At 43.2% G+C, this 17,002-nt stretch overlaps 1 protein-coding gene across 2 annotated transcripts in view; it reads left to right on the top strand.

Annotated features, from left to right (window-relative positions):
- Positions 1–17,002, top strand: part of LOC139413554 (guanine nucleotide-binding protein G(i) subunit alpha-2-like) — an 84,676-nt gene that overhangs the window by 57,468 nt on the left and 10,206 nt on the right. For both annotated transcript variants that reach the window (XM_071161058.1, XM_071161059.1), the window contains 3 exons: positions 8,767–8,809; positions 13,209–13,350; positions 15,914–16,074. In XM_071161058.1, coding sequence (XP_071017159.1) covers positions 8,767–8,809; positions 13,209–13,350; positions 15,914–16,074 — 346 coding nt within the window. The remainder of the gene's footprint in view (positions 1–8,766; positions 8,810–13,208; positions 13,351–15,913; positions 16,075–17,002) is intronic.

The following is a 17,002-nucleotide window of genomic DNA, read 5'->3' as shown; positions in this document are numbered from 1 at the left end:
GGCTAGGCTAGATGAGGTGTGCAATTATGATTCGCAAAAGTTGTTGTTTCTTATGCTGGGCATCATTCACAAGACCTATATAAGTGATATGCTAATATTGTCACCCATCAGACTATTCTTGATTTAATATTGTCGTTACATATATACATTACATATATCTTTTCATATACATATACTTGTATCGAAACAGGGGCAGTGGAAAAAATGCATAATCTATGCACTTAAATAGCAAATGGAGGACGCTTTTTCCGTGGTTCATTTTCATGCCAGCCAGGTGGGCTATAATCCTGTTGTAAATATAAGCAATGTGCCTAATATTAGGAAAGTTGAGTAAAAATATAGTAGGCCTAGCTTGTAAAAAGCTGATGGGATCACTGTGGCCATCACTCTGTTTGCTCACGCAGTTGCATATCCTATAGAAATGTTGCGCAACATGAGCTCATGGGCTCTCATTAAGTGTTTGATCAGATTTTTGAAAACATTTGCATTTATGTCAGCGTGATTAGAGGGACAATAGAGTGCTGAGTACCAGGCAGTTAGCAAGTTTGGTAGGCTGCTATTGACCAGCAGCAGCATCAGAGCTTGGAGAAGCCTAATTACCGTGACTAAACGGTCACGTGGAATTTGACTGCCTTCATGACTCGTGACCGCCAGTGTGGCGGTAATACTGTCACCGCACCAGCTCTACTCGGGATCAATGCGTTCTCCCTTTATTTTGCGATTAGTGGTGTAGCTCTGTGGGCTGGGTGCTCATAGGGGACCTGTGTGCTATCAGGTACCTCATGATTTAAACATCTCCTATATACAGACAGCTCAAGTTCTTCTCCTAAGACATGGATATTTGTTTTGAAAAATATACAATATTAGTGTTCCCCATCCCAGGACAGATGATTTAAGTGGTTGTGTGAGTATGAGCTTGTTTATTTGTTTCTGTGTGGTGGGGCTGTTTGTATGTCTGGATTGTACCCATGTTCTGTAGAACAGCTCCTAGCTAGACTAATATTTTCAGAATGAAATGTGATTGAAACTGGTGAGCTGCCTCTCCCTGGCTGCTGTGGTAATGTCAGTGTTCCGTGTTGTTTTCTCTCTACCCTTCATAGATCTGGCCCTGGATTTGTACTGCTGCAGCTGGGTCTCATTTATTCCAGTGGGCACCCTGGCGCAGCCCCCTCTGGCATAGCACATCCACCCCTGGCACATTCTCCTCTGTTGGTTGTGCTCCCTGCTTCTGCCTCTGCACCCTCCTCTCCTGCCAGTCCACACTGGGCCTGATTGATAATGAGGCAATTTCCTGGGTCCTGGTCCTTTTCCCTCACCCCCAACTCTTTTTTTCCCCTGTTTCATGCTTTTTGGAAAAGGGCCTCCCTACTCAGCTTCAGTCAATGGATGTAACCACAACTATCTCCTCCATTGCCTGGTTGCTAGGCAGCGGGCAGTATTTGTTTTGCTCATATCCCTGGAATTTTCTGGCCTCTGTAAGTGGAGCTTGATCCCACTGTTCTCCCCCCCCCCCCCATGGGAAACTTATGTTTACATTGCCAGAGCATGTGAAATAGATACAGTGAGGGAAAAAAGTACATTTGCCCACTGACAAAGAAATGATCAGTCTATAATTTTAATGGCAGGTTTATTTGAAAAGTGAGAGAGAATAACAACAAAATAATCCAGAAAAACGCATGTCAAAAATGTTATAAATTGATTTGCATTTTAATGAGGAAATAGGTATTTGACCCCCTCTCAATCAGAAAGATTTCTGGCTCCCAGGTGTCTTTTATACAGGTAACAAACTGAGATTAGGAGCACACTCTTAAAGGGAGTGCTCCTAATCTCAATTTGTTACCTGTATAAAAGACACCTGTCCACAGAAGCAATCAATCAATCAGATTCCAAACTCTCCACCATGGCCAAGACCGAAGAGCTCTCCAAGGATGTCAGGGACAAGATTGTAGACCTACACAAGGCTGGAATGGGCTACAAGACCATTGCCAAGCAGCTTGGTGAGAAGGTGACAACAGTTGGTGCGATTATTCGCAAATGGAAGAAACACAAAAGAACTGTCAATCTCCCTCGGCCTGGGTCTCCATGCAAGATCTCACCTCGTGGAGTTGCAATTATCATGAGAACGGTGAGGAATCAGCCCAGAACTACACGGGAGGATCTGTCAATAATCTCAAGGCAGCTGGGACAATAGTCACCAAGAAAACAATTGGTAACACACTCCACCGTGAAGGCCCGCGAGGTCCCCCTGCTCAAGAAAGCACGGCCCATCTGAAGTTTGCCAATGAATATCTGAATGATTCAGAGGACAACTGGGTGAAAGTGTTGTGGTCAGATGAGACCAAAATGGAACTCTTTGGCATCAACTCAACTCGGCGTGTTTGGAGGAGGAGGAATGCTGCCTATGACGCCAAGAACACCATCCTCACCGTCAAACATGGAGGTGGAAACATTATGCTAAGGGATTATTTTTCTGCTAAGGGGACAGGACAACTTCACCGCATCAAAGGGACGATGGACGGGGCCATGTACCGTCAAATCTTGGATTAGAACCTCCTCTCCTCAGCCAGGGCATTGAAAATGGGTTATGGATGGGTATTCCAGCATGACAATGACCCAAAACACACGGCCAAGGCAACAAAGGAGTGGCTCAAGAAGAAGCACATTAAGTTCCAGGAGTGGCCTAGCCAGTCTCCAGACCTTAATCCCATAGAAAATCTGTGGAGGGAGTTGAAGGTTCGAGTTGCCAAACATCAGCCTCGAAACCTTAATGACTTGGAGAAGATCTGCAAAGAGGAGTGGGACAAAATCCCCCCTGAGATGTGTGCAAACCTGGTGGCCAACTACAAGAAATGTCTGACCTCTGTGATTGCCAACAATTTTGTTGTTGTTATTCTGTCTCTCACTGTTCAAATACACCTACCATTAAAATTATAGACGGATAATTTCTATGTCAGTGGGCAAACGTACAAAATCAGCAGGGGATCAAATACTTTTTTCCCTCACTGTAATAAACAATAAAACATGAACAGTAAACATTCTTTTGGAACTTTTGTGAGTGTAAAGACATTTCAAATGGCATATGTCTATACAGAGTTTTAACAATGTGCAAATAGTTAAAGTAAAAAGGGAAAATAAATAAACATAAATATGGGTTGTATTTCCAGTGGTGTTTGTTCTTCACTGGTTGCCCTTTTCTTGTGGCAACAGGTCACACGTCTTGCTGCTGTGATTGCACACTGTGGTATTTCACCCAATAGATATTGGATTTGTTTTTACATTTTTGGGGGTCTGTGTAATCTGAGGGAAATATGTGTCTCTAATATGGTCATACATTTGGCAGGAGGTTAGGAAGTGCAGCTCAGTTTCCACCTCATTTTGAGGCTACAGTATGTGCACACTGTAATGAATACTCAGGGAGAAAAAGGTGTAGATTCACGTGAAGAGCGCGGCAGGTGTTTCTTTCCCCTTCGCAGAAGGCAGGAACCATGGGCACAGGCAATGTTCATACACAGGTAGGCAAACAGGCAGGTGAATCAACTAGGACTGAAGGCTATAACTGGTTCTCACAAACGAGCTAGGAAAGGCACAAACAAAGTGAACTGAACTAACAGAATGAACTGAACTAATTAAGGAGCTGATGAGACCAGGTGAGTAACCAACACAGGTGAAATCAATGAACAAAAATGAAAGACAGGGCTACGTTCAAGAACACAAAGAAACAGGGCTACAATCAAGTACACAACGAAACAGAACACAAGGTTGACTAAGAAAATAAATACAGAATTTTAGACACACTGCCCAGTTTTCCTGGTCTGCCTACGGCGGTTTCTTTACCTAATTGGTATGTCAATTTTTATATTCCTTTTGATAGCATAGGAGGCCCTTTTTGCCTTGTCTCGCAGATCGTTCACAGCTTTGTGGAAGTTACCTGAGGTGCTGATGTTTAGGGACACCATTATTTCTGTCTTACTGAGATTTACTGTCAGGGCCCAGGTCTGACAGAATCTGTGCAGAAGATCGAGGTGCTACTGTAGGCCCTCCTTGCTTGTGGACAGAAGCATCAGATTATCAACAAACAGTAGACGTTTGACTTCGGATTCTAGTAGGGTGCTGTAGACTGTTCTAGTGCCCCCACCAATTCGTTGATATATATATCAGCTGAAATAGACAGCAGCCTTCAATATGGTAGACCAATCCGAACTCCTCTCTCGGCATGTCCAGCCCACTCATTATCTCAGCCAATCATGACTAGTGGGAAGGTTGCTAGCTTTTTCTGTGCCTTATTAACCAATAAGGTTCATAATTTAACAATCATATTTGTATTTACAGATGGCATACAAGTTAGTTATTAATGCACATGAAAGTTCACATGTTCGAGAAGGCATTTCTGCCCAAAAAAAGCATTTTGATAAAAAAACATCTCTCCTGTGAAGTCGTGACTTGCGCCTAGTTTCCTGAATTGGGTCACATTTGTCATTGTTGTTCATTTTCTGAGGTTGTCTGCTTGACATTTTTAGGTTTGATAGGGAAGCTGAGAGGTCAAATATACTGTTCAGGTTTTCTACTGCCAAGTTTACAACTTCAGTATTACAGTGGAGGGAATGCTGTCACCTCCGGTTAGGTGTTTGTCCCCCTGCGGTTCAGAAACCCTACACGTGTGTCAGCTCCCCTAGCTCTTGAAAATCTTCATTAGAGCAGTGGATGAATGGACTGTTTATAGTGATACAGTACCTCTCAATCTCACACCATAGGAGGTTTTCCCTGTCAGTATGTGAGGTCAAGCGATGCAGCCCCCCCCCCCCCCCTCCCAAACACACACTCCCAGTCTTACACTCAGCACACAGTGAACAATTGTGCTGCCCTGCAGGGAGAGTTTCCACACTGTGTCTGGAAGAATTCTGGGCTGTGGAAGCACCATATGGGGGATACAGTGTGTGTCTGTGCTACTGTCATCATGCTTTTATTACAGTGGAGGGACGCTCTCAATGGCCCTATATCCACTCACACTTATCCTCCAGTCTGAGTTCCTCTGTCAGGCAGGAAGACTAAACATCCTTCTCATAATAGCTTCCCTCTGCACAGCTTTAATCTGCTCTAATACCAAAGGCTGCTGTGTTGAAAAGAGGCGGTCAGAACCCAGGCTCAGATTGTTTCCTCTTTGTAGAGTGAAAGTGAATATAGTCGGAATGGGATTAAGGCTGTTTGTTGTGTTAGAGAGAGGGAGTAGTCCCCTATTGGGGCTGTCCCTGGCATTCCATCTGGAGAGAGGGAAGGGGAGGGGGGGAGAGAGAGAGCGATGGGTAGAGCAATGATATCTGCAGGCCAGTCTTCAACAACAGCCATAACACAGCTCTGAGAGTCCGTGCTGATAGAAACCCACACTTGAATCTGTTGAATTTGATGCAATTGAATTCTATTAAATTTTACCATTCAAAAGACCTGTTCTAGTTGAAAAATCAGATACCACAATGCTTGAATAGGTTGATGTGGCTTACAATGTAGCACAAATTACTTTGGTTAAGTGTGTGTGTTTGCACTAGTCTAATGTATTATTTTGTTTATGTGTGTACATTATGTGCTTGCACGGATGCAACTGCATGTGTGCATGCAACTATGTGCTGTGAACATCATAGTGGTCTTTTGCATGTTGGCAGGTACATGAAATATTCAAGGTCTTCAGTGCAGCGCTGGCTCGCCTGTGCATGCGTCCGTACATTATTAATGCAGGGGAATGGTTCAGGAGCAGCAGTGTGATAACACACCACCATGTCTGAGAGTGTGTGTGCAGGAACTAGCTACCTCCAGCTTAACCAGTTAGGCAGTTTACATTGTCATCAACTGGCATTCCCTGTAGGCAATTTGGCTGTTTTTCCACATAAGCAAGTAAGGCAACGGGGGCTTTAGCGCAGCTTTAATGTTGCAGATAGATTGTAATTGTTTGCATAATTTCTCATTTATGTTTCTCAAACTTTTTTTCCTCTACACTACCACCCCTACCCAGATTGGAGTAAACTAACAGACGACAATACTTCTACTGCTACTTACAGCTATTTTGGCTCACATCTACAGTACCTGTAGTTAAGGAATTGACATATTCATAATTTCCTCTTCAAGTTCTGTATTTTCACCCACTGCGGCCAATCCACCATTCATTCTGATCTTAACTCCAACCCTCTGATGTCCACAGATGAACCCATCTTTCCCAGTATAATGCCATTTTGCTATTTCCTTTTGCAATACATCCCTCCATTTTACTATGATGTGTTATGAGGATCCTGAACCTCCCTATTTGTAACATTTCTGCTGATATTGCCCTAAAAATAAATACTTGACCCAAGAGTATTATGATATTTCCCATTGACTGATCGTGGTTTTTAAGATCCCCTAACAATACAGTTTGCAGATCTAAACCCTGATATTGTGACATAAAAAGCAAGCAACTATGGACAGTACCAGAAAATATGTTCTATTGATTCTGTTTCCTAGCGGCAGAGTCTGCACAAGGCTGACTGTTCAATGCCCCATATATTGAGCATTAATTTTATAGAATAGCTTAAATTGGAAAGAACCGATTGATGTGTCAATTGTTGTTTTATGTCAGTTTATAGAGCCTATGCCATGCCAAGTGATCTTGATGGGCTTGGTCTTTTTCACTATGTATTGCATCTTAACGTTACCTTCACATATCAATCAGATGTGTATATATAAAGCACCTTGTACATCAGCCGATGTCACAAAGTGCTATACAGAAACCCAGCCTAAAACCCCAAACAGCAAGCAATACAGGGGTATTTTAGCAGGAGGGCACACACATTTTTAGAGCACAATCTATCAAACCCACACACACACTTACTAACCTCGTACTCATATACACTAATCTGGTTTTCAGAGGTCAGTATGGAAGGTATCCGTTTATAGGAGATACTTGTGTGTCCAGTCAATAGATCTCCTCTCTTGTTGTCATAAACCTCAGTGTTGTACTGTCATTGCAGCTCATAATGTTCTCCGCTTTACTGGACAAACTCCAAAGGTTCTATTTACCATCGTCAACATGGCGGGAGGGAGAGGGACAGCGTGAGAGAAAGAAATGGGGCAAGAGCAAGTGAAGGGCGAAAAATATGTTGTGTGTATTTGTATGTGTGTGTGTGTGTGGGGGGAGAGAGGCCTAGCTGGGTTCAGTCACATCACGCCTCTGTGTTAACAGGTCTATGAACTCTCTGGGAGTGTGTTTGCAGCTTGGCTCTATGCAACCACTGGACCACAGTCTAGCACTATAGGCAACCTGGTAGCATTCTGTCTCTCTGTCCCTCCCATTTATTTCTATAGAATATCCTGTAGAAAAATCAACATTGGAATCAGCTTTTTATAAAGTTTCCTTACAGTGGACTGTATAGTGTCTGCTTGTGTACAAAGCCTGTGGCTCTAATCTACTCTAGACAATATGTTATTGTTGAAGGATTGTGAACATGCTCAGACAGAACCATGGGTTATTAGGCTCACATCTCATATGATTTATTCATAACGTATTATTGCTTCAACCCCACCATGCACTTGAGAAAATACAGATATGAATCAATATAGAGTGTACACACACAATGGGCAAGTGCCCAAACATGTGTATACACACACACTTTCCACTGTGTCTCTGAGTCACTTCCCTCTGTGTTCAGTTTGGAATAAAATTACAATTTCAATTCTCGCTCAAGGCTTGGAGCCTCCATTTCTCCTCCTCTTTCTTTATTTCAGCTTATCAACTCAGCCCACATACTGGAGCAGATCAGTGCAGGGTGACTTTCTAACTGTTGGGAGCTGAGAGAGTGGCCTCTTTTTAGAATGGGTAACAGAGCAGAGGATGTGTCTCTTAGATTGGCCGGTTAGCATGGGGACTATAAGGAGGTTTTAAATGGAGAGAATTCACCCAGTCTGACTGTGTGTCTGCTCTGTGCTCTGTATTCACATCACTGTTGTGATGGAATGTAGAATGTCAGTGGCTTGTGTTGTTGGTGGAAGATTATGGTTGCTGTTGGGTAACGTGCGATCTGACACACAGGCACACACTTCATATAAACAGTGAGTGTTGTTGGGTCAGAGTGACCATGACCCTAGTGGTGGACTGCGGGTCATTTAGCGCTGTGTGATTAGTTAACTACTCAGTGCTGCTGTCCTCTAATCCAGACAGCCAACTACTTAACATAACAGTACAGCAGTGGAAAATATCCCAATGAGTTTCTTATGGACCCTGAACATGAAACAAGCAACATGACGTCATCTGAAAGAACAGGCCCATATCCTGTTTGTGAAAGCACTCCAACGTTTTAATTTAACGCTAATGATGATTAAGTGCCTTGTCTCAGCGTCTGTGGAGAGGGAGGGTTACAATACGACGGCTTCCTCTGAAGTTAACACACAGGCCGTGCTGTTGACGCAGGAGTTATTGGGTGTATGAAACTCTGTGAAACCCTATGAGACAGAGTGAGGCACCCACTGAGTGGAGAGGGGGCCTCCAGGCATAACGATACTACCATTTATATTATGCACTACTGTAGATTGACATGACTGTAACTGGATAGGGGGCGACTGGAAGGAATATGAAAAGAGACGGATTAACTCAGAGAAAGGAAGGAGAGGGAGAGATACATGTAAGCGTTAAGGCCTGAGGAAGAGGAGGGGGTTTATATGTGAGGTGGCCTTGCTTGCTGCCTGTTTACATTTCTCCACTAACGGGAGTGTATTTTTAACCTCTGGCTGTTTTTGTTCTTTGTGCAGGTGCTGGAGAGTCAGGGAAGAGCACTATTGTGAAACAGATGAAGTAAGTAGAGCTCCATGCCTGGCTGGCTGTCTCCGCATTGTTTTGTTTTGCTGCTATTCCCGTCAAGCATGAGCAATTAACCCAATATCACAACCTGACTCTGATGTCATTGTCAACACAAGCAGACAGGGACAGTACATTCTTAAACTAGTTACCCAGAATCCTCTACATATCCTTTCTCATGCTATAATCTATACAAGGTGTCCCCAATTATATTCCGCCAATTTTATTCTTCAGCGGATGATAGGGGGGCCGGAACATAATTATAAATCATTTTTACACTACAAATTGACCACAAGAAGCCCAAACAGATGTCACATTTGACAAAAACATAATAATTTAAAACCTTGATTACATTGGGATACGATCACGTATGCCTCGTTATCTATGCATGGGAATACTTGGGAATAGATGTTCTAATTTAAAATCACTTTGAGCTGATTTTCTGGTAATTTTACAGTCTTTAATGTCCCCTCGCCGAACAAATCCTATTTGCAGAACCCTATCTGCATTGACCCATCTTGCACTAACCTTTTTGACTCATCACATACGCTGCTGCTCCTATTTATTATCCATCTGTTACCTAGTCACTTTTCTCCTACCTATATATGTACATATCTACCTCAATTACCTCATACCCCTGCACATTGACTCTGTACTGGTACCCCATGTATATAGCCAAGTTATTACCTCATACCCCTACACATTGACTCTGTACTGGTACCCCATGTATATAGCCAAGTTATTGTTACTCATTGTGTATTTATTTTTCGTGTTATAATTTTTCTCTCTGCATTGTTGGGAAGGGCCCGTAAGTAAGCATTTCACTGTTAGTCTACACCTGTTGTTTACGAAGCATCTGATTTAAGATAAGATCATTTGTGATTTAAGATAATATTTGATCTATAAAGTGCATAATACTTCCTATACTTACAGTCGTAAGCCTGTTTCTTTCTCAACTGTTACTTAATGGGTTTGAGGTCTCTCCGGGAATGGGCAGCCACACACACACACACACACACACACACACACACACACACACACACACACACAAAAAGGTATGGACCAGAGGAGTTTTTCTCACCATGATTAATGCATTGACTCCTTCCCTGCTAGCTCATATTCCAAGGAGCTACTCTGACAATAGAGTATACAGTTATCTTAAGTCTACGCTGTACATGATGCTTCCTACTAGACACGCTGGATCATTTGGAACATATAGAGAAGATACAGGTTAACCTGGTAGCAGATCTGGACCTGTATGTTCTGTAGCACATTACTCTTTTGTCATGTTTTTCATGCCAAACATTTATGCACAAACTGGAAAGCACATCGAATAGGTTAGTTACTGGTTGGTGCCCTGTGCATCTGAATATCCAGCCAAACACACGCCCCTGTTTTGTGTGGCCTCTGGCTGGGTGTACTATAACACCTACTTCACCTGTTCTTGAACCATGCAGTTTTTTGAGGAGCGCTGGGGTAAATCTGTAGGACTTAAGCTGATGGTTATGAGCACCTTGGCTCTGGAGGCAATGTTGTCTCTGTATAACCCCACTGCTCAATCTCACAAATGAAAACACACACACATTTAAACCCTCAATCCCTCTCACAGACATTCTTGAAGACAAACACAGACGTTACTGCCTGGAATAACGAAACACACACACACCTTCCCCCCACATACACATCAATGCAAGCACACACAATTATCCTTTATATATTCACACACACACACTCACACACACACTCTTCAATGGTTGAATTATTCCTCCACATTCTCGTCGTGCCATGCTTTCAATCCCTTTTTCATCCACTCACACAGATCAATTCAACTGACGCTATTAAACCATTTCACACTGGATTAATAACACACACACACACCACACACACCCCTGTAATACATGGGCGAAACACTGTCAAACCATCCTGATGATGAAATCTCTTTCTACGTCACCCATTAGCCAGTAACTTGTTTTGACTTGAAAATGATTGTATTATACTGAACAAAAATATGAACACAACGTGCAAAGTGTTGGTCCAATGTTTCATGAGCTGAAATGAAAGATCCCAGAAATGTTCCATTTGCTCCAATTTTGTGCACACATTGTTTACATCCCTGTTAGTGAGCATTTCTCCTTTGCCAAGATATTCCATCCACCTGACAGGTGTGGCATATCAAGAAGCTGATTGAACAGCATGATCATTACACAGGTGCACCTTGTGTTGGGGACAATAAAAGGCCACTTTTAAAATGTGTTGTTTTGTCACACAATACAATGCCACAGATGTTTTAAGGGAGCATGCAATTGGCATGCTGACTGCAGGAACGTCCACCAGAGCTGTTGCCAGATCATTTAATGTTCATTTCTCTACCATGAGCCACCTCTAACATCTTTTTAGAGAATCGGCCTTACAACCGCAGACCACGTGTAACCACGCCAGCCCAGGACCTCCACATCCGGCTTCTTCACTTGCGGGATTTTCTGACTGTAATAACGTCCTTTTGTCGGGGAAAAAAATATTCTCATTGGCTGGGCCTGGCTCCCCAGTGGGTGGGCCTCGCTCAGAAGTGGGTGGGCCTATGCCCTCCCAGGCCCACCGATGGCTGCGCCCCTGCCCAGTCATGTGAAATCCATAAATTAGGGCCTAATTAATTCATTAATGTCAGTTGATTGATTTCCTTATATGAACTTTAAATCAATAAAATTGTTGCATGTTGCGTTTTATATTTTTGTTCAGTATAATTGCCTTTAGTATAAATAACTTGAGGGCTCCACTAACAAGGAAAATGCTTCATCATGATTTGCGTGGAATTTCAAAATTTAACTTAGATTTCAGAATTAACATTTATTCTGCTGTGGTTCTTCTTGACTATTACTATTATGAATTTGCAGTCTCATCTGGTCTCATCTAGGAAAATGTCTGTTTCGGCATGAAATCTTTTTTTTTTAAACATTTTGGGGAAATTGAACATAACTTTAAACAAATAAGTCTCCCAGGTTCACCTCCAACCTCCCCAGCCAGCGTGGCTCTTTGGTGTGTTGTCTTCGCTGAATTGTAATTGAGAATAAACACTTTATGAGCTCATGGGGCGGCAGATAGCCTAGTGGTTAGAGAGTTGGACTAGTAACTGAAAGGTTGCAAGATCAAATCCACGAGCTGACAAGGTCAAAATCTGCTGTTCTGCCCTTGAACAAGTCAGTTAGCCCATTGTTCTTAGGCTGCCATTGAAAATAAGATTTTGTTCTTAATTGACTTGCCTAGTTAAATAAAGGTAAAAACATTAAATTCATTCTTTAAGTCCCATTTGGCCTTCATCCTAGCAGGCTCCCTTTCATTCCAATTAGTTTGATTGAGAATGCCTCACCGCAGGCCCCAATCCATGCTCCCAGAGGGAATTGGTGTGACTAGACGGGGTAAAATATTTGTTTCATAGCGTAGGAGCTCCTGTCTTGGCCTGGCCACTTTTTACTATCAACATATTTGTTCCATCTCCCTCCTCCATACTATAGTCTATTTGTTTTAGTTGTAGTGTTCTCTCAGCAGAGACCGGGTCTTCCCCCACAGACCAGTAACATCAGTCTGGAATTAAGTATTCAGTATGCATAGTACAGCCAATGATTAAAGTAGATAGTACTTGCTTCAATTATTAAATACATTGTCCGGAACTTTGGCGACTAGTAAACCTCCAGCTTTCACACATGCATAATATATGAGCAGAATTACTGTTTAACCTCAATTAGCCACGAAATCCCTAGTTTGAAAGCGACTGTTTTCTGGAAGCTGTGATGCACCATTTTCCCTACATTTTCCCACATGTGGGCCCAGCCCCTTAGCAATTTGAGTTTCAGCCAATAAGCTTCAACCCCTCGCCATATGAGTGAAACCTAGCAAGAGGCTCATTATGCACTCACAGTAGAGCGAGAGAGCGAGCAATGACATGGTGCAAATATCTGCACATGCACTAGATACCAAAGGTATATGGTTCAACGAGCAGGTGTCATCTCATTCTAAAATCATGGGCGTTAAAATGGAGTTTGTCCCCCCTTTGCTGCTATAAGAGCCTCCTCTCTTTTGGGAAGGCTTTCCACTAGATGTTGGAACATTGCTGCAGGGACTTGCTTCCATTCAGCCACAAGAGCATTAGTGAGATCAGGCAGTGATGTTGGGCGATTAGGCCTGGCTTGCAGTCGGCATTCCAATTCATCCCAAAGGTGTTCATTGGGGTTGAGGTCAGGGCTCTGTGCAGGCCAGTCAAGTTCTTCCACACCACTCCAGCTGACGCTTGGCTATGGAGATTGCATGACCCACCCCTCTCTCCCTCCTGTTTAAATGACCCAACTCCTCTCTCCCTCCTGTTTAAATGACCCTCCGACTCTCTCTCTCCTGTGTCTGTCAGGATCATCCATGAGGATGGCTACTCAGAAGAAGAGTGTAAACAGTACAGAGCTGTGGTCTACAGCAACACCATCCAGTCAATCATGGCCATCATCAAGGCAATGGCTAACCTCAAGATCGACTACGAAGAGGCCGCTCGAGCGGTAAGACACACACACACACACACACGCACGCACGCGCGTCTGAGTGCATCCACCTGAGCAGCCACTGTTCTCTCTGCATACACCCCACTGCTGCTCTAAAAGCCAACCAGCCCTTGAACCGCTACCACTCTTCTCACAAAACAGACTTCTCCACTTTATCCCTCTTCTCTAGTCCAGCTCTAATCTGTCTGAAGTGAGATGGGGAAATGATCTATGCTCAAGTATCTCTTCTTCCTGAAGTGCTATGTGACAATAGCCTATAGTTTCAATAGTTTCGACTAGTTTAGCCTCCCAGACTTGTATGAGGTGAGTGAGTGCCATACAGTGATGTGCCATGTGTACTCAGTCCTGCTGCCCATATGTGTCATTAGACTAGGGGACCACTGCAGAGCTAAGCTGCCTGTACTACTTCCCAGTGTTACTTTCCTGTGCAGAGGAGGTATGGAGAGGGAAGAGTGTTCTCCCGCTGGTATGTGTCACAGTTGGTTTATTGGAGGTAACTAGCTCTGCAAGACATATTCCTGCTACAAATCTCTGCAGGTCTGTCGGTGTCTCTCAAAATGATAAAAAAACTGAAATCAGAACTTCACAGCGGTGAAACTATACCAGTGTTCTATATTATAACCTAACCTGATTGACATAATGAATTCGTAATGATAATGTTGTACACCGTAAGACAGGCTACATTCTCCAACAATGGGCTTTGTGGATTATGCTGCTTTACTAGCTCTAAACAGAGCCATGATTAAAAATCCTACAATGTGATTTTCAGATTTTTTTTTCCTCATTTTGTCTGTCATAGTTGAAGTGTACATATGAAAATTACAGGCCTCTCATCTTTTTAAGTGGGAGAACTTGCACAATTGGTGGCTGACTAAATACTTTTTTGCCCCACTGTACATGGTGGTTGATAAAGGGATTTACATTGTATGGGACTAATGCATCTCATTCACTACCAATTGTACATTGCTGTATGCACCCATGCCTATTGAGATAGGCCTTTTGTTAAGTCATTTAGGTGTTAATAATGATGGAGTAGGAATGGGCTGTAGGCTTATTCCTGTCTCAGACCAATCTGTACACACACACACACGCCTGCTCGTCTAATACCACTCCCAGTGACTGTAGTGCTGAAGGGGGCAGGGCTCTCTCTATAGTCCCCCACTGCAGTATATCTATCAGGTGTATTCACTGCTGCAGCGGCTAACTCAGCCATGCTAACTTCCTTTACAAAGCAGCTCCCCAGGGGTGAGACTGTAAGAGGGAGTGCTACTCAAAATGTTCTGGTGTCTTACTCTCTTGGCCTGATAGTTTAATGTATTACATGTTCTGTAGATTGGCTGTTTAAAGTATTTGACTTAATGTAACAACAGAGATATGCGCTAGTTTTCATTTTACACACATAGTGTTGCAAAATTCCGGTCACTTTTTTAAAAATTCCCAGGTTTTCTAGAAATCCGGATTGGGGGATTTCCGCAATGAGGAGGGAATAAGCCGGAAAACCTTAATCCTCCAACCAGGATTACTGGAAAACCAGGGAATTTAATTTTGCCACCTATTCACACCATACTGTTCTCTCTTATTGTGCACACCTTAAGGGCTCTTGAAGGGAGGAGGTGGGCTCAGGTGACATAGTCTTGACACGATACAGGTCATCCTCCTTCAGTCGCCATAAAACTAGTCTGTTTATCACAGACTTTAATTACAACACAATACACTCACTCAAGTACACACTCTATTCCTGTGAGCTACTTTAAAGAGGCCTTGATCACCTGGTGTATTTGTTTTGATTCCTCTTCTTAGAACCGCCTCCATCACTTATTAACCAGTTCATGGGCTGGACTGGGTTAGACTGGGCGTGGACTGGGCAGACACAGGTTAACCAGCTGCATGGAACTTGGGCCAGCATGTCTCCTCTCAGTCAATGCAGCTTTAGGAGTTTGTCCATCTTTTCCCTGGGAAGCATCGATGCATGGAGGGATGGTCAAGAGGGTTTTGTGGGCAGTGCACTAAGGTGATGTGGGAGCTGTGTAATCGGCCCTTCTGATGCTCTGTGTGTTTGTGTGTACATACTTGCGTAAGTCAGTGTGGGACCATGCTAGGGGAAAGCTATACACCACATTCTGTGTGTAAGTCAGGGCTGAGACCTGGCGGAAACCTGCCTGTGTCTACAGGTATAATTACCTCAGTCATCCTGTTCTCATGGACCCTTCCAGAGGGGTGCTGTGCCCTGGGGTGCTCCCCTGTGGCTACTCTGAATGATGAGTCACCTGTATGGCTGGCCCGAACACACACAGACACACACGCACACACACAGAGCTCTGAGAAAGAGTGAGGACAGTCTCTCCAGTGGATAGGTATGATTACTGTGTTTAATGGTCCTTCTGTTTGTAGTGCAGACTGTCTAATTGTGTCCTACAGTCTAATTGACCTTGTGAGACCTGATCTATTACTGTCTGCTTTACCATGGCCAAGTTTATTAATGTTGATTAGTTAAGGTCTCTTGTCTGTTCCACTTGGTCTGACTCATTCCTAAACCTGTGTGTGTCTGTGTCGCCTCCAGGATGATGCCCGCCAGCTGTTTGCCCTCTCAGGGGCTGCTGAGGAGCAGGGCATCCTGCCAGACGACCTGTCCAACGCCATGCAGAGGCTGTGGGGCGACGGAGGGGTGCAGGGTTGCTTTACGCGCGCCCGCGAGTACCAGCTCAACGACTCGGCTGCCTAGTGAGTAACGACCAACACCACTCTGCCCACTTGGCTACGTACCTCTGCCAGGCTCATAGTCTACTTTGTCATGGTCCTACTCTTTTCCATGTTACCATATAGTACCTGTAAGGCTGTACCCAAAGATATGCAAGATATGCAATTTTGATGTGTGATTTCTAATTTTAAAACATTTTTAGGAAACTACAAAAACATAAATGGCCTACCTGTAACTTACTCACAATCTGTAGAATGGAACTTTTGGAAGACCATCAAATCAAAGTTTATTTGTCATGTGCGCCGAATACAACAGGTGTAGACCTTACAGTGAAATGCTTACTTACAAGCCCTAACCAACAGTGCAATTCTTTAGGAAGAAATAGGTATTAGGTAAACAAAAGATAGGTAAAGAACTTTTAAAAATGTTTTTTTTTTTAAAGATAAATGACAGTTAAAATAACAGTAGCGAGGCTATATTTTCAGGTGGTACCGGTACAGAGTCAATGTGCGGGGGGCACCGGTTAGTCGTGCTAATTGAGGGATTACAGATAAAGTGGGAAGTTTACATACACCTTAGCCAAATACATTTAAACTCAGTTTTTCACAATTCCTGACATTTAATCCAAATAAAAATTCCCTGTCAGTTAGGATCACCACTTTATTTTAAGAATGTGAAATGTCAGAATGATAGTAGAGATAATGATTTATTTCAGCTTTTATTTCTTTCATCACATTCCCAGTGGGTCAGAACTTTACATACACTCAATTAGTATTTGGTAGCATTGCCTTTAAATTGTTTAACTTGGGTCAGACGTTTCGATAGCCTTCCACAAGCTTCCCACAATAAGTTGGGTGAATTTTGGCCCATTCCTCCTGACATAGCTGGTGTAACTGAGTCAGGTTTGTAGGCCTCCTTGCTCACACACGCTTTTTCAGTTCTGCCTACACA

This window comes from Oncorhynchus clarkii, chromosome 7 (genome assembly GCF_045791955.1).
Source record: "Oncorhynchus clarkii lewisi isolate Uvic-CL-2024 chromosome 7, UVic_Ocla_1.0, whole genome shotgun sequence".
In the NCBI taxonomy this organism is placed as follows: Eukaryota; Metazoa; Chordata; class Actinopteri; order Salmoniformes; family Salmonidae; genus Oncorhynchus; species Oncorhynchus clarkii.
The sequence above is the reverse complement of the archived record's forward strand: the minus strand, read 5'-3'. Positions and strand labels throughout refer to the sequence as shown.